Source organism: Paralichthys olivaceus, chromosome 20 (assembly GCF_024713975.1).
Source record: "Paralichthys olivaceus isolate ysfri-2021 chromosome 20, ASM2471397v2, whole genome shotgun sequence".
In the NCBI taxonomy this organism is placed as follows: domain Eukaryota; kingdom Metazoa; phylum Chordata; class Actinopteri; order Pleuronectiformes; family Paralichthyidae; genus Paralichthys; species Paralichthys olivaceus.
The window spans coordinates 13,707,636-13,725,629 of record NC_091112.1 but is presented as its reverse complement, the minus strand read 5'-3'; the positions used below and the strand labels follow the sequence as shown (position 1 = coordinate 13,725,629).

The 17,994-nt window shown below is 41.4% G+C and overlaps 1 protein-coding gene across 2 annotated transcripts in view; it reads left to right on the top strand.

Annotated features, from left to right (window-relative positions):
- csmd2 (CUB and Sushi multiple domains 2) overlaps window positions 1-17,994 on the top strand; it is a 235,903-nt gene that overhangs the window by 103,536 nt on the left and 114,373 nt on the right. Inside the window, exons 6-10 of one of the 2 annotated variants that reach the window (XM_020090893.2) lie at window positions 5,669-5,781; window positions 7,643-7,720; window positions 11,038-11,125; window positions 12,186-12,310; window positions 16,332-16,453. In XM_020090893.2, coding sequence (XP_019946452.2) covers window positions 5,669-5,781; window positions 7,643-7,720; window positions 11,038-11,125; window positions 12,186-12,310; window positions 16,332-16,453 — 526 coding nt within the window. Of the gene's footprint in view, window positions 1-5,668; window positions 5,782-7,642; window positions 7,721-10,527; window positions 10,655-11,037; window positions 11,126-12,185; window positions 12,311-16,331; window positions 16,454-17,994 lie in introns of those variants that run through there. The other variant, XM_069516258.1, reaches the window with a different exon arrangement.

Here is a 17,994-nt window from a genome sequence, read left to right as displayed (position 1 = left end):
CAGATACAAACATTAACATCATCATCTGTCAAATCTGTGGACTCAAACTGCGTAAAAAAATTTGGTCTTCGCAAACACAAATGACGTAGGTGTTTATTTGCATATACAGCTGTGAAGTGAGACACATTCAGGAGGCTTTTTAAAACCAAGTGTGAACAGAAAAAAACTTAATGCTTTCCAGTTGTGATTTGATCTCTCAGGACAGATATTACCAGGTCTGAACAGAACTTAGGATTTATAAAAGAAGTAGGGTTTGATAAATGGGTTTGTTTTTAGCCAGAAATTCAACTGGTGAAGACAATTTATTGCCAGCCTTCAATATATTCAGAGTTTCATATGCACACTGTAGAATATAATTACTGCAATCTAAGTCAAACAAAGAAAGTCATTCTTTTATTCATCAGCCCCATGCTGAATTGTTGCTGCCTTGACTTGAACCTTTTCCTCACCGGAGACTTCTCTCACTGTCAGTGTGACAGATCATTGCCGTGGCCTAAAACTACCCTAATGTTCTCGCCAGACTTGACACTGTTTGATGTGTATCTCAAGTCCTTGTAAGAAAGAAAAAATCAGTTCAACCTCATGCAGCTAGAGATTTGCTCTTGTGTGACTGCTCGGCATTTCTCTTTGGTGCAAATGAAACAGCATGGCAGATCAGCCAATAAGGTTTGTGTTAATTTGCATAGGTATTAAAATTAGAAGAGAACATCATCAATCAAAGCCCCCATTGCCCTCATATTTTCCTGTCTTTGAAAAAGAGATCCGAGTCAGGTTGAGGAGCATATTATTCTGTGACAGCTGGTTATGAAATACAAGATTTTTAGTGCTGTGGCAGATTGTCCCCACAGAGTCATCCCCAAGCTTGAGGTGGATATTCATTGTTTTTAAAATGACTGAAATACAAAAGTGTATTTGCAGGAAGCTTTTAGTCAGGCCAAGAAAAAAGAATAAGGGAGGGGGAGCAAGATGAAGGCCACTGCGTTGTTCTTCCCAAAAGAAAATTTCTTTCAATCAGTGTCCATATTATATGTTCTGTGAGGGCAGAAATGAGTTGTGGGAAGAGGAAGAAAGGAATCCCTCAGAAGATTTAACAAGGCTTTCTGATGGGGCCATAGGTCTGTGAATGAATAAAACATGAGGGCTGAAAGAGGAAGAAGAACAGACATTTTAGCTCTGTTGGACCATGGAGTTTAAAGGAAGAGTAGGCATGCTGGCTCTGATGGGTCTGCAGTTTCACTGACTTGGCCAGCGGTGGTTTCAGCCTCCTCTGCAGTGCCTCTTTTTTTTTTTTTTTTTTTGCACACAAGAGCTTCGCCTTGTGGTGCAGCACAGACCCAGGAGGCATAACTGCCCTAAAGGCCTTTCTTAATACTCTGGCCTTAACTTATAGTGTAAGGTTGATGGTTTTTACTGCCCGGGTGGTTGTTGTTTGAAGAAATGAATGGGTTCTATATGTCTGTGTTGTTTGGAGCAGGGGACTCTGGTGGTTCATTTAAACCCCCAGTGTACGTCTGATCTCGGGTACATCTGAAGGTCAAAGTTACAGCTCCGCTGCCAGCACATTAATAATGCGAGTCTGGACTTAAGGGTCTTCCACACTGATTAGTTTTACCTCAGAAAGATGTGCCATGAGCATGTGTGTTTGTGAAAAGACAGGGAGAAAGGATTTATTGATATCTGCATACAGTGTGTGTTTGTATAGTGAAAATATATTAGCTGGGGTGTCTGCATATACATCTGGATAGGCTGGAATGTGCTATAATTCATGTAGCCTCATTAAAATGCTCAAACTTTTGGCTCAAAAGTCACTGTGACCCACAGTCTTGTCCTGCATGCTGAGCAGAGCTCCGCTTGATGCGCCTAAATACTGTAGCTCCAACTAACACAGACGTTCCCAGTCGTCCCAATTTCCCAGCACACCTACGCCAACACCCACACATGAACACATGTATGGTCATCAGATGCTCTATCACAATGAATATCTGATTTAATGTGCTGTATCCTTAGGCAGAGTCGGCCACCTTTGACACGCAAACTCCACCCATTACTGATTGTGCATGGAGTCATTTGACACCCTGCCCCTTGAACAGAAAACAGATGACATCAAACGATGAATATGAAGCGAGAAAAAAGCTCCTTTCACCGAGGAAAGGTTGCTGAACTGCCTGATGACGACGACCTTTGTTCAAAATCCTGAAAGGCATTCAATTCAGGAATTTAATGAGTCACATCACATCAGTATGGAAAGTGTCTCTGTGCTAGGGTTGCGTAAAATGGATTTTGACTCTTCCTGCGTCTTTCCAAGACCCTCGATCTCAATATAACATTGAAAAGACAAGTCCAAGCAACAGGGATTTGCAAATCTGATTTCAGATACTCGCTAATAATGATAACACAGTGTGGATTCAGATAAAAGAGCTGCATTAAAACCCAGCTGGTTTTCAGAAAACTGTGTGACATTGTGTGGTTTACAGCCCGGCCCCCTCAGTCAGGAGCGCCATCGGCTGCCTCCATCACCTTGCCCTGCCCAAAATTATTTTCTTGGACAATCATCAAAGGTCTGAGGAGCTTTTGGGGCCTGGAAATGGAAACTGATTTAGCGCTGCACTCTCAAGACAGTTCCGCATAAAATGTAATATGGTCAGCAAGAAAGAGAGAGAGAGAAAGCGAGAGAGAGGGATGACGAGGTGAAAAGGAACTTTAGTAGTATCACCCTTCAAGAGACCTCCATCAGCCTACACCAGAGTATTTCCGTCGCTCCCCGTGGTCACTTTCACCCTAGAACTTCAATGTGTCAAACAAAAGGGAAAAAAAATGGGATTGGACTTTAAAATGGGAAAAGGCAGAGGTGACATTGGGTCAAAATGTTATTTATGGTGGCTTTTCATCCCTCATCCCATATTTATTAATCGCCTAATCCTTAATGGCAAATCCATCAGTCCCTGATCCTCTGTCACTGCCACAGTTCAGAATCTTAAGTCAGTCGTCAGCTTTTTTGTTGCGTGATAATGAAAGTTGACTCCAGCTTAAATTGCTCTTTGATTCAAAGGGACATTTCCATTTATCCCTCTGGTTAAAAAAGGGGGGGATTAATTCAACACAAGTGAACAGAAGAAGAAGTGGTAGATCCAGTTAATGCACCTTGACGTTGGTTGCCACCTCCCCGATAAACCAACGAACAAACCTGGATCTGGTGTGTTGGGCCTGGTTAGTGGTCATATAGCCAACTGCAAGTCATTGGCAGGAGATTTGCTACCCAGGATATTCAGCTGTCACAGGTCCCAGCTAAGTACTCACAGCCAGAGGTGATTGTGGTTTTCTCAATCCTGGTAGCTTTACTCCAAACAGACATGTCCAGCACATGAGCCCCCTCCTGCTGTCAAGTGATAAAACATCCCCAGAGACATGCTGACTCACTTTATCAGTCTTGTCCTTGCCTTTATAAATCAAGTCCAGTGTCATAAAACATGACTTTACGTTTCCGCTCGAGATACATTATTCCCTGCAGCCTCTGGGCCACACTGAAAGGATGAGAAAATAATAATCTGATCAGATAAATACCTTGATTATGACAAGTATAAAGAAAGGGCAGAAATACAATGTCAGTGAGGACACGGTGTATAAGATTGGATTAAAACCAATGGATAGTGTAGCACAACAAACTTCAGCTGCAGACTTTTGGAGGGAGTCATCAAAATCTGCAAACAAGCTTCTGAATCTGATAGTGTTGCTGTCATTGAGTTAGTGCCGCACCCTTAATCTGGTCTTTACACACACATATTTGCCCTCTCCAAACACACAGGGCTTTTAATCGAAGCGCCTGACGTTGTATTAAACGGAGCTCATTCATCAAGTTAGGAAATAGGGTCGACCCCATCCGTGCGCCTGACCCCAAACCTCTAACCTTTTGAGATGTGAACATAACTGTTTGATTAGTGAAGCTCGCCTCAATGGAAATCAGCCAAGGATTGAGGTCATTGGCTTTACTGACTTACAAGTGAGGGGATGGAGGCAGCCACGGGAGCCGAGGGAAATGCTCGGGTTTCATCAGCGACATAATCATTTCTCTACACTCGTCACCGCTTTCTTTTGAGTCTGCTTGCAGTGAGGCTAAATCACTGACATTTAGAAAGCCATATTTCTTGATCATTTCCTTATTATCTCTCTTCTCACTTGCAGTTTGTCCGATATGCCGTCGAAAACTGTTCTCCACTCTCTGATTTTCCCTGCGTCCATGTTCAGCTTGAATAATACATTTTGCTACCATACAGAGCAGCTCCCTTTATTACCTCTGCCAAGTAGGTTATGTTTTCACCCGTCTGTCCATTTGTCAGTTGTTTTGTTTGTTCGTAGCAAGATTACACAAAAACCACAGTACTGTTTTCCACAAAACTTGGTGGAAGGATGTCCTACGGTTCAGGGAAGTCTAAATTAAATCCACCCATTAAATCCTGGGGTGAATCCAGAATATTCTTCTCTTTAACATTCCCGTTGACTTCCCATGGAATAAGTCGCAGATGTTGACGGAAAACCTGGAATATTAAAGGGGCTGACATATAAAAGTGTGTGCAGTTTAGTGCAGCTCAATTGAATTTAAGGGCACTGTCGGGCCTTGGCGGAGGTTTGCACTGTACTCTTGTTCTTTGCTGCTTTTACTGTTTGTGTTTTTTTCTGCAGTATTAATAAGAGCTGGGCGGAGGTGTACCTTTAGTGTATATCTACTCTATAAAGTGAGGCAGAGATAGGTCGGTTTGGGAGATGAGGTGGACACAGTTGGGGAAATTTAATTTACTATTGGGGAAGTGGAATTACTGCTCCCACTGGTTTCGAATGTGTGCAAGAGGGTAGAGGTGCACATACTGGAGTGTGATGATGACACAAATTCTACATTGCTTTTAATTGTCCTTTTTCTGCAAATGCCACCAGTGTTCTTTCCCAGTCGCTGTTTTTTTTTTATTTTTTTTTTTAGTTAGGTCGCCATTTGGTAAAGAGACATTAAAATTGCTCTTAAGTGTTTGAATTACCCTTTAATAGATCTTAAAGGTGCAGCATCTTAACGCCTCCTAAGTGATGGCCACATTCATTTTGAAACATTAGTATAATCATCATGAACAAAGAAGACTATCACCAGGAAGACTGGCAGCTTCCACCAGCCTCTACAATATATGTTCTGCCATTGGACTTGGCTTTATGGGGAATCTGATGGATTGCATAACGTGGCACAGAACAGACACAGGTGCAGAGCTGCTTTCTTCTAGTGGCAGATGATACAGCAAATAACTAATGAAGGAGAGATTAGTTTCTCTATGTTTATTTGCAGATAATTACTGAGCAAAATAGCAGCAAGAGGAAAAATGTATGCATCAATTACAGTAATTCGTACAGTGGTATATATTATACATAACACAGTTACATTTAGTACTTTAGGTGTACTGGAATCACTGCCTTGACAACCTAAACTAAATAAATATCTGAGATGACTTTGAAAATGCCTGAAAGAGACGTCATGTACAAAGGAAGTGTATCAGTGCTTATATTATAGAATACAGCATATGCAAATTATTACTGCCGTTTGCAATCTGCTACCTTCGCATTTGCCTTTCAAAGCACTTATTTGTGGATATGCTAATAACCGAGGGCACTTTATCTTCTGTCTCTGTTTCCACAGGTTCACTGGCCCCAACCTTCCCTCACCCATCATCAGCAGCAAGAACTGGCTCCGACTGCACTTCACCTCAGACGGCAACCACAAGCTGAGAGGGTTCAGCGCCCAGTACCAAGGTGAGATAACCAGACTAATATGATTTCCACCCACATGCAAGAAATAACAAAACCAAGCCCTCGGCCCTGAAATTAGGCACATTTGTATTTGCCAGAGGAAACAGTCTTGCCATTTTGGACATGAACTTTTCCTCTCATGCTGCCCTCGGGCCAGGATCTGAACTTTGTACAAAATGTTTTTCATGATCTTAGAGGCAGATGGCCCCAGAATTTGTTGACCACAGTCTTGCTCCTAAGGGAGGGAAGTGTTAGTGACCCCTTTGCTTTTTGGCTTCACTGTCAAAACACAACTGAACAGAAAAAGCATCACGTTATCAAATCCAGTAGAGAGAAAAAATGATGGTTGACTGACATTTTCTTCTAGTTTCTGGTGGAAATAAACATTTCTGCACGTAACCAGATAACCACCTTTCTTGTTGTTAGATTTGCTGGATGTGAAGCTGTACTGGCAGCGGGTGAAATTATTTTTGTATTTTGGCAGCATAGATTTCTTGCAGAAAAACAAGATTGACAGACTCCTATTTTTTCCTGTTATGCACACATAACCATACAAACACAGAGATCCGCCACAGTTTTAAAACCAGTAAATGTTCTGTATGCTTTAGCCGATGTAAATTATAATACACACACACACACACACACACATACATGCACATGCAGAAAAGCCTCTATCTCTCCACCACATCCATTTCTCCATCCCATTGCTCTTGGAGGGTTCGGGGGTCAACCTTTAGAAAGGATGAGCTGGGAAAAAGGATTAGTCCGTCGACAGAATAAAGGCGATCTCCAAGGATCTCACCTCTAGCCAGCTGCTGGAAATCTCAGAGGCAATGATGGTAAGAGAAAAATAAAGAAAGCGAAAACGCGGTGAGCCCATGGGATTACAGGTTCAGTGTTAGATAAATATGTTTAGAAGATCAGAGAGAAATGGGAGACTAATACTTTAATTAGATTAAACAATAACTCCATCTCTAGTACCATCCCCCCACCAGCCATTCTCATCATGACATCTCCCGCATGCTGCACTGACGAAATGACAGTGATTGAATATCTACATTGGCTTTGTGTCTTTTTCTTTCTTCTGTGTCCTTTAAACATGGCGCAGAAAACAGCCCCAATCAAACGCAGAACCTATTATCTTGGTTTGCTCAATAGAAGCACAATTATATCTTTTTCTTCTTATTTGCAATCACCCTAACAGAGCTGAGAAAGATCCTTTATTGTGATCTTTCTTTCAAACCTAAAATAAGCATCTCTTCTCTCTCCCCCCCCCCACCCCCCAATCATGTCTCAGATTAGCTTTGAATTAAAATGTTGCTGAAACCGAGCAAAGGCTCAAAAACATTTGTGCAAAACAACTAAAAGTTCCATTGTCAGGAAGCATCAGAGTAATTAAGTAGGGTGAGTGTGCACAAGACATGCTGACGGTGCTGCTAAAACTGATGAATAAATATGCATTTAGAGGAGCCGCTTAGTTTGCAATGATGACTTAGTTTTTTTCTCTTGCAATTATCAGGAAACTCATTTAAAGCTCATATTGTTCCCCACCTGAAAAATGCTCATATCAAATAGTAATGTTATTCCCTTCACCCTTCAATACATGATATTCTATGGGAATTGTGCAAATCATAATACAGATATGACCTTTATGGACTTAATGGACGGACGTTGCATTAAAATATTGTGTTTTAGTGCAATAATAAGTTCTCAAAGTTGCCGTGAAGAAGGTGTGGGCAGGGATGTATAGCGCAACACATTATATATTTGATCTGCTGCACATATTTACCACTGCAGGAATGTGTGGGCGTCATAATTGTGCTTTCTGCCGTCTTATGTGCGTCTGTGCTGTTTTCCTCCGCAGTGAAGAAGATGACTGAACTGAAGTCGCGAGGTGTGAAGATGCTGCCCAGCAAAGACAACCACCACAAGATATCTGTGTGTAAGTCGGACACTTTAATTGCTGTGTTTTGCAAATAAGCTGGACCAAAAATAATTGTTAAACTTTTTCAATACTGAGGCCACTGAATTATCATGGGAGAGAACAAGAGAATAACTTAACGAAAACTTCTTGCAAGTGCTGATTTAAACACATCTGATTTGGCATCTTCATCAGGAGAGTCTGCAGATTGACTTACACCATTAAATACTCTAAACAATTGTACAGAAGTTATGATCATGGATGGAGCGTGTGTTCATTTGATACTTTGGTGACTTCATGCACCTGTGATCTGGTAAAGCTTAGGATGTATGTGTGTTACAGTCAGACTGTTTACATCCTCGGTGTGATGGCGTGAATAGTGATTTTCCTGAAACGCTTGTCACAGGGATGAAATAAAATTTGCATTTGCTATTGGAATAAACTAAGATATTCGGTTATTTCATACTTACATTTATGAGCATGTTACCCACAGCCGTCACCATATTTTTGTAAAGCATTCTGGAATTTCCATCTACCCATGTCTACCCATTCCGTCTAGATGGCCCCTACCCCTACATCATGTAGAGAAATGGGACAACACTACCCCTTCACCGCAACATGCAAAGTGCTAAGGGTTGAATTAGGACAGGACAATACTTTTATAATTTTATCTTTTCCTTAGGGAGAGAGAACTACAATGTTTGATAGAAGTAGTTAATCCAAGAGGTTTCTTCAGTTCAGTTTCAGTGTTGTCAGTAAAGAACAGATGTGACTCTCTAACTGACTTAACTGTGGAAAATAATACTTGTACAAGTAACTCAAGGCGTCTGAACAGGAAACAAAACAACCCTGACACGTTGAATATGCCTGTCGACTCCACAATGTTTGTGTCCTCCTATGAGAGAAGATGCCAGAGTCCTTTTCATCTTCTCACTTTCCCAAACTTCCTTGTTATTTAAAAGTTTTTCCTTTTTATCCTCCTTCACTCCTTGGCCAGAGAAAAGGGTAAATACTGACTTTAAGAGGTACAAACACAAAGGACGCACTGTCTGTGCCGGAGATGCTGTTCTAATGGTAAATAGACAGCAGTAATTGCATTGGATGCTCTTCACCATGGCAGTCTTCCTTGCCCTTGTTCTCTCTCTCTCTCTCCCTCTCTCGCCGCCTGTCTGAGTTCGCTGCTCACCGTTATCCGATCCAGAATTATTTGAACATCTGGGACATTAATAGCTTGACGGCGGCTAGTCACCTGACGAGAGCGGCGTGCAGAGATGGATGTTAGAGGGTTTAAGAACAACCTGTTAAACAAAAAGAGAGGTGCATTAATGGTAATCCTGCCTCAAGGCCATTTTTAAATCATTTTATCCACCTCCTCCTCCCACTTTATCTTCTGCTTTTAATCCTCGTGTCTCTCAGAGAAAAATCACTTTTTCTTCTTTCCTTTCATTTGCGTCCCTTAATGCTTTTTATTTTCCTCATACCTTTCTCCACTTTGCTCTCCCCTATGTATAAAATGTCCACATTATTTGACTGCCCATGACCCCTAATGAAAAGAAAAAAAATATTTTTTACCTGGATAATTTTTTATAAAACTGTAAAAGCCACAGTTTGTACCTGGGTCTCTCAGAATAATAAATCTTATATATATATATATATCTCGTAATGCCTAAAGCAACATGTTCCATGAATTACATAAATGAGAATTAATTACAAAATTATAGTACTTTATTATATCTATTGACTGCTGACTGGAACATTCCCACAATGTCACTGCTTTAACCCACTGCTATGATGAAATATTGATTGATTGATTATCTTACAATGTTCACATCATATATAGGGTTCAATCTGTTTTGTTGATTTGATAAACCACAGTATGTAAATCAACATTCTCCTCCTCCATCTTTTAATCAAAGTTAACTTCATCCCTCTGCCGTCCTTCCTCTCATCCATTTCTTTCGCCCTGACAGTAGCAACCAGCCTCAGATTTGAACCCCTTACAACTTTCGCATCAAACTTGGACCGTGTCCAATGAGCAGGTGTCGCATTGATTTGGCCCCGCGGACCTGTGACCCCGCCCAGTCCGTCATATGGGCTCTCCCGCTTGCCCAGGTTTATTTGACTCCTCCTGGCACGTTGCCCTCCAGTCTTTTGCACCCAGTGACATGATTTAACAGAGCAGCACCTGGACTGTGCTCTGGGATAAAATGTTCTGGATGAGAAATGTTAAGCGGGTCAAGGTGTGTGCTAAACGAGATGATATATACAAGTGCAGTGCAAATATCAAGCACTCATTTGACAATAACAAAAGACTATAGGAGCTGTAGCACTGATTCTGCTCATCAGCCTTTGTACCTTACATTTGTTTTGTAATGATAAAACGGCGTCAGGTGATTATTGGCGACCAGAGGGCAGGAAGTTAACAACAAACAGAACTATGAGGGCCCTGAATAATAACTGATGCAAGGTGTTGCAATGCACAAAACAAGTGTCCATGCCAGTGCCTCCATATATGCACCTGCACCCATCTGAGCACCCATGAGTGTGATGGTCGTATTTAATATGGTCTGGTGCATTGTGGGTGCACTGCAATCTTGAGTTAGTGAAAAGAGATGTGTCTGGTCTGAAGTCAGTGGTCACCATCATTTTAGGGACTCATTATGCACCTTCATATAGGAGGTCACACAACGTGCAAACACAGATGATCTGCTCTAAGTCAAACTGAGAGTAGCAAAAAGGCAAAATAGGCAAAAGTAAGAAATTAAGAGACTGTGGAGGTGAAGGGGCTCTCCCAGCCCCTTCACCTCCACCTGCACCACAGAGGATCAGTCAGCACAGGTGAGAGCTGTTAGCTGATTGATCCTCATGCTTAAAAAAGCAGCAGCGGAACTGCCTCAGGGGAGAGACACACTGAGAGAACGCGGAGACGTGGGAAGAGACGCAGAGACTCACAAGGTGACTGAGCTGCAGAGCGAGAGGTCCAGCTGAAAGAGCTGGACATCTTACGTTTAAGTTGAGTTGTGTTTCAAGTTTAAATGAAGATGTTGCTGAGCGACAAATGGTTCGACTGGTTCGTCTCTGGCTGTCGTGGTGGGAACTCGGTGGCATGGTCCACTGCCACAGAGACATATTTTAAAAAAAGTTGTACCATGTGCAACAACCTTTCTTTCCTTTCATTAAACAAGGAAATGTGGATTTGACACTTCTACCCCTGGATATTTAATCCCCTCTTGCTAGGACTTGCCCAGGCATTTTGATATGCATGTCAGTTTCCTCTAATACAGCAAACTGTTACACAATCTGTCCTTAATCCTTTTTTCTCTGTCTTTTCCCATTAGTGTCGCAGATGGGTGTCGCCCAAGGACACAACATGTGTCCAGACCCAGGGATCCCAGATCGAGGGAAAAGAAAAGGCTCAGACTTCAGGTAAAAGAAAGTGAAGAATGATTTCAGAAGCCTTTAATTTAATAAAGTGTCATCTCTAACTAAATAGATAAAATAATTATTGAACAAGAAAAGGTTGATTGATGCATTATGAATAATAGACAATCAGATGAATCAAATTCTTTGAGTCCTCACTTTTTTTTAGGGACAGTTTTATAACTTGACTAATGTATATTTCCATGAGCTATGCAGTGTTATTATGCAATATAAATATTTATGGTTTATGAAACAAGATATCAAGGTCATTTCTTTATGTTGTTGGATTAATTTGCCTCACTTCTCGATTGTGTTGTATCTTGTATGAAGGTTCCTCAAATAAGCAACTTCAACCTTCAGCACAAGATTTTCTTATTCAGTCATTCAGCTACAAGTGCCCTGTGACAGTTGTTTTTGTGTTACAAAATAAAAAGTTGTTCCTACTTCTAATGTTAATTTGAAGTCGTAAATTACAATTTTTTTTAAAGTAAGATTGTTTTTAAAACGGGAATTATTATAATAAGCAAGTCTCAGATTTGCAGTGTCAATTTTGATAGGGGCACATTCCAATATTATTCCAAATTGATCTCCTAGTTTGTTGTAAATGACGTGAGTTTTAATCAGCAGTGCGCTGGGAGGACTCACTGGGCACTATCACCAAATCGGGAACTGCATCTTGCAATGTGCTACAGCACATTATCCAGCGTCATGCCCCATAAAACCACTGCAACCAAACCAGGTAGAGAAATGTGTACACTAAAACGAATATGCTCCCATTTGAGCCGCTGCACACTAATAGGCTGCCTCTGCGGGACGGCGATATTACCAGTGGGATTATAGAGTTCCATTCCTGTCGGAGCCATTGTTTCTGTCAGTGGTCAACTGTAACTGAGACAAATGGGGAACATCCATCTCCCACAATGCAGCACTTTTGGAAATCACAGCCAGGAAGTCAGCTTATATGTACTTTTTTTTTCTTGTTCCATATGCATCATCTGTGCTCATGCCAAATGCTGTTTTTTACAGGAAAGATTTGTGGTGCTGATGTTAATTTCTTTTTCTGTAGGCGAGGAGCCACAGTGCATTTCTCCTGCGATGAGGGTTATGAACTCCAGGGCTCAAAGAGCATCAGTTGTCTCAGAGTGACGGACAGCTACGTAGGCTGGAGTGACGATCGGCCCATTTGCAGAGGTAAGAGTGTGTGTGTGTGTGTGTGTGTGTGTGTGTGCGCTCTCAATATGACCTCCATTTATATGTCCATACTCCTGTTATTTTTTTGTGACTGGCATGACTTTGACCTTTGGCCAGCATTCTTTTGCTTCCCGCTGTTTAGCCATGCTTGCGCGGCGCTGCCCATCAGTCATGTCTTCCTTCTGACCACTTTGTGACAGGCAGGGAAAGTGGTCAGGCTCCCTGCACGGTGCTCCTGATGTTCATGCTCTCCTCAGTTTCAGTTCTAAGCTTCAGTGAAGTGAATTTAAAAGATTGGAATTGATTCTCTCTAAAAGTTCTAATTGTGCTGTGAAAAATGACAGACATTGCAATGAAGATATGATAATTAAATAACAGTATTGAAATGATAACGGTCCAAAATAATGTGAAAAGCCTTATTGGGACAATGCACAATGGTCAGTGTATGCTAGTGACCCCATCCTTCTCACACTCAGTCACACACAACCAGTCAGATGTTTTCCCTGATTACAGGCACGTTCAGCATAAAACATCAAATAGACAGCCCAGCCAATGTGACAATTCCCATCCAGAATATAATTTCAAAATGCTTCTGCAAACCAGACCTGACCCGTCTGGTCCTGAAGGGTTCTGCTATCCACACTCTAACACACACAGACAAACTGTGCACAAGCCTCAGAGATTCTAAGGGACAACCTGGAAATTTGATATATTGGATCTTGTATATTGATATAAATCCTACATTCAATACTTTAATTTAATAAATGACATCAGAGTATTAGTAATAGCGGTCATTACTAACTAGACCTCCAACTGGAAAATGCATTGCAAAAAAAAAAGGTCCAGATGGGCATTCTTTTAAGTTTCAATTCAACAGAGCTCTCCGCGTCAATACTAATCTTAACACACTCAATCCAGACAGAAAGAGTTGTCACATTACACAAAAAAGATCCATAGGGTTTAAATAAAAAAGGAAAGATTCAAAAAGGTAACACAAGCCAAACAAAATCAACAATTTCTAGTCAATCCCCCTTAAAGCAGCTATAATCAATGTGTTTCTAATATCAAAGCTTGAGATGATGTTATGGGAGCAATGTGGTGAAGTCAGAGGGGTTATTCACAGTGATGCAGTTGCTCTCCTCAGCTGTACAGAGCTTTAAGGCAGCAACTGGCTATGAACCGAATGGTTGACAGACGCAGTCAGCTGCTAAGGAGCCACATATTTTATAACGTTTATAACATTGAACTTTGATTTAGCAGTTTGCCAAATAGAAATGATTGATAATGTTGCACCATGAACTTTTTGCCCAAAGTGTGAAAAAAAGAAAATCAGTCACAGCAATGTGCTGTTGTTTGATTGTTTGTTTCATTGATCCAACAGCACTAAATGCTTTGTCATTACTCCACAATAGTCTCGTAATTGCAAAGTACTGAATGATATAAGGTTGAAGTAATTAAGCCAAACAATTCTGCACCCACCACGATTGACATTAATTAATACATCATAGCATCAGAAAGAAGATTTAAAGAAGAGCAAATATGAGATTATATTAGTAGGTTATTAACAGTAAAGTCTGACTTGTACTTACCTCGAAATAGTTTCATAACTGTGATTTTTCATCTGCATTGACCCTTTTTGTACCAGTTTCCCTCAGAATGCTTCTGAACACCATAACCTCTGTGAGATAATAGTGTAGTTACCTGCAGGGTTTGTGCAATTCAATCATTGTGCAATCATTTTTAACAATGTTGTCCTTTAAAAAGAATCCCCACTCTCTCTTTTGTCTTAGACTGACCAGAATTAAACTGCAGCACTTAGAAGAGATGGCCATGATTTGAGAGGGATTATTTGAATGTGCTTCATCTCAGTTAAGACCATCAGTCATAAAAAGAAAATGATTTTTGGACATGAGACACGGTGACGAGGGGCTGGTTCTGGCACACCTGTCGTCTGTTCTTCTTTAAACCAAAATAATGACACAAAAAACGGACAGATCCTTTTTTTGAGTGCAGGGCACAACTATCACCATCAGCTGCTTTTCACTTTCATGTAAAGAAAAAACTGAAGATTGACATGGCATCTGCAAAAATGTCAGCACAATTTGCCCTTTAAAAATATCACATTCCATCATCATCATTTAACCTTTGTCACTTTTGTTCTGCCTCGAAATGAAGATCAGACGTCATCCAGGAGTAATTGAAGAGCTGCATCCTAAATTAGCATTAGCTATCTTGAATCCCTCCAAATCTTGGGCCGTTCGCTCGGTTTTTAGATGCATTAAAATGTTGCATTTACAAACCACATCGTACGTTATATTTACCTTGCCAATGTTTTGTAACTCCAGTCATTCAACTGTGGATTAAGCGTGGTGCAGTGGTACATAAGTGGCAATGCACCTGCAGCAGATATTGCACACAGGACCGGTAGGGGGCAATGTAGGGGCAATAAAATACCTAAAGTGCTGCCATGCTTTTTATTTAAAAAATGTAAATTTAGAAGTTTTATACAAGTTCTGACGCTGGTATGATTTCAAAGGGGGAAACGAACCGACTATCATTAGCACTGGAAAAAAAGACTTAATCTCCTGCTGCCAAAACTATTCTCTTGATGTGAAAGCCACTGTTACCTTCTTGTTCATACTTTCTTGCTGGTCACACTGATTTTGATTGCTGGTTATCTCAAAGCACTTATATGCCTGTCGCTGAACACACTGGGTGGGCCCGGTCGGCCACAGTGATCCCCATGATTAAAGGGAATAGGAGTGGATGCGATCGCTTCTTTGGGCTTTTTCTGTGCTGTATTATTTTCATTAAGGTCACCCTCACTGTCAGCACAACTCATATTAATTACTTTATTCTCCCCTTAACTTCAGCAAAGTTCTCTGTTCACTTAAATGGGGGTGATTTGGTGGGAGAGGGGTGTAGCACTGAGCCACTGAGTGGGTCTCGAACACCCAAAGGTCCTGTTTTACAGACATAACTCATTAAAATCAGGGTAACTGGTTCAGGCCCTTTTAAATACTTCAGGTTATCCCCCACATTTGTACACAAGTACACACTAATGCCCCTCAATGTGCTCATTATGAATTCTGTTTTAATTTGAAGGGGTTTTTGAATAGTTCTGCCATGCAGACACCCTCGGGCATTGATAAGAAAAGTCACATTGTCCTTAAAAGCTTGGTTTCCAAACGACTCCCCCACTAGTTTCAGTGAGAATATTAAAGTGTGATACTTATAATGTATATGATATGTCAGTTTTTTTTCCAACTCACAAGTTAAGATGTACCCAATCTTATTAATGCTTTGATTTTGTGTACTGTGACCCATTTTAACAATAGCAGAGAATGATAAAGACTGATATCCTCTCGTTAGTTTTATTGTCATAATAAAATACCTACATTTCTTAGCCTGACAATATTCATTCCAGTACATTTCAGACCTGTGTGATTTATGGTTCAACCGCCTTTTACCCTGATGCTAAAAAGTAAAACATTATAGATAATAGATGGATAGATGGATGATTTATAGTTTTGATTAAATCTCTTTTTAATTCCACCGCATTAAATTGGCAGGTCAGGTCTTTAAATTGAGCTGTGCAGGTGATTGTATTTAGATTGCTCTTTGGTTTATATATTGATAATAGCCACAATGTCATTAGCAACCACTTGACAGTTTTCAGAAGTGATGCTTACAGCTTAGTCAGAAACACTTTAAGTTAAAGTAGAATGGAACTCAGTAGAGTGCATACATACCTCTACCAAGGTCTGACAGTCCCCACCATTTGGATCTGCCCTACATAATGCAAGCCAACATATAGAATTGCTAGTATGAGTGATAAGAAACATTAACAGGTGTTGAGGCTGATTTAGCTGAGGAATGACTCTGCAGCCGAACAGCATCATGACTTGTGGATTTGACAGGAAATCCAACACAGGGTTTGACCCGCAGCTTCATTCTGTGGATTCTAAAGGAGGAATGTGTCTTTAAACATTAACCAAACTCTCTGTGTCCTCTCTTGTAGCACCAATGTGTGGAGGTCAGTTGAGGGGACCAGGCGGTGTCATCACATCTCCTAACTACCCGGTCCAGTACGACAACAACGCCAACTGCACCTGGGTCATCGCAGCTGCAGACACATCTAAGGTAAAAAAGAAAGTTAAGCAGCAGTGCAGCTATTTAGTTTAGCAACTAATCACATAATCCAGAGATGTCTTTCTAGCTACTTCCAGACATGCACTGAATTTCAGGTAATGCGAGAGCGAGTGGGCGTGTTGATGAAGTTTCTGACATGACAGATGCAAAAATGAGAACAAAATGAAAATGCCGAGCCTCACACATAGAATACACCAGCGACGATGTCAGGAGAGCTTTTGGTAATAAGGGCTGACACCGGTGTCAGTGTGCTGTAAACAAATCCACATGATCTCCGCAGCAAAATTAATAGTTACATCCTGCCTCTGCCTGCTGCACCACTCCTCACCTGAAAGCTCCAAAGATGTGTGTCTGAGCAGAGAGTCTTCTGCTGCGTCATTCATGTGTGAAAGGCAAACTCCAGAGATTCTCCAGACCTAATTGTTTGGACATTCTCAGGAGTTGGTTGATTGAAAAACGGTTTAAGAGATGTGTTGAACTGCATCAACAATTAATTAACTGTTATGGAGGAACTCCAGTGGACCCTCAGGGGTAAGGTGCTTACTGCAGGAGGTTCGGGGGTCTGTTAAAACCACCATGTGACAAAGGCGGACTCGTGGACAAATGTGAACGATAAGGCTAATGAAAGGGGTAAAGAAAGAAAAACCCTGGACCTGAGCCGACAGGAGACAAAAGAGAGCTGTTAGAGGGAGAGAAGAGAAGAGTAGGAACGGAGAGAAGACTAATGGAGAGGTTTTGAGTGCATGCTCAGAGGATATCATGAAATGTGTCATAGTTGCTCTGTTCAGGCCATTGACTTTGAAGTTGTTTTCAAGGCCACCCTGCTGCTATTTCCTGCCAAAAGATCCTTCTCTGAAGTCAAACAAAATGGTTGTACAGATCTGCTCGCTCATTGCAGTAGTGACGGAGAGGCCGTGTGAGGTTAGAGGCAGTGCGATAGCAGCGCAACCCCACCCGCCCCACCACACACACACAGAAACACACACACACACACACACACACACACACACACACACACACACACACACAGACACCCCTGGGTATACCTGGCAGGCAGCCTGCTGAAACAGACCATAGTACTTTTGGGCTGTCTCTCGCTCCGTGTCTGGTCCAGATGAAGATGGAGCGAGGCTGTTCTTTCTGTTTAGACACGTAATGGGCTTCTATTCCTGCCCGTCCGTCCCGGACCAGAGGAGATGTCGGGTCGGGCAGGGGACCGCGGCGGAACCGCACACGGGGAGATGGGCAGGGGTGTGACTCCACCCTTTTAGACCTAAATCCCACCTTGCGACATCATGACTAATGTGGGTTCTTGCTGCTTCATAATGTCCTGATGGCAGCGAATGCAGACATTTTTAGTTTTCATTGACGTTAGACGTCATCTTCAGGGACATGGGGTCTCTTGTTCCTGAAAGACGAAAATATCACAGATACTTTTAGAGGTTGAAAACAATAGAAAGTGTGCATCTATATATATGTGTGTATATGAATAGCTTTTTTGTCCGTGCCTTTGAGCCTCACCTGTTGACTAG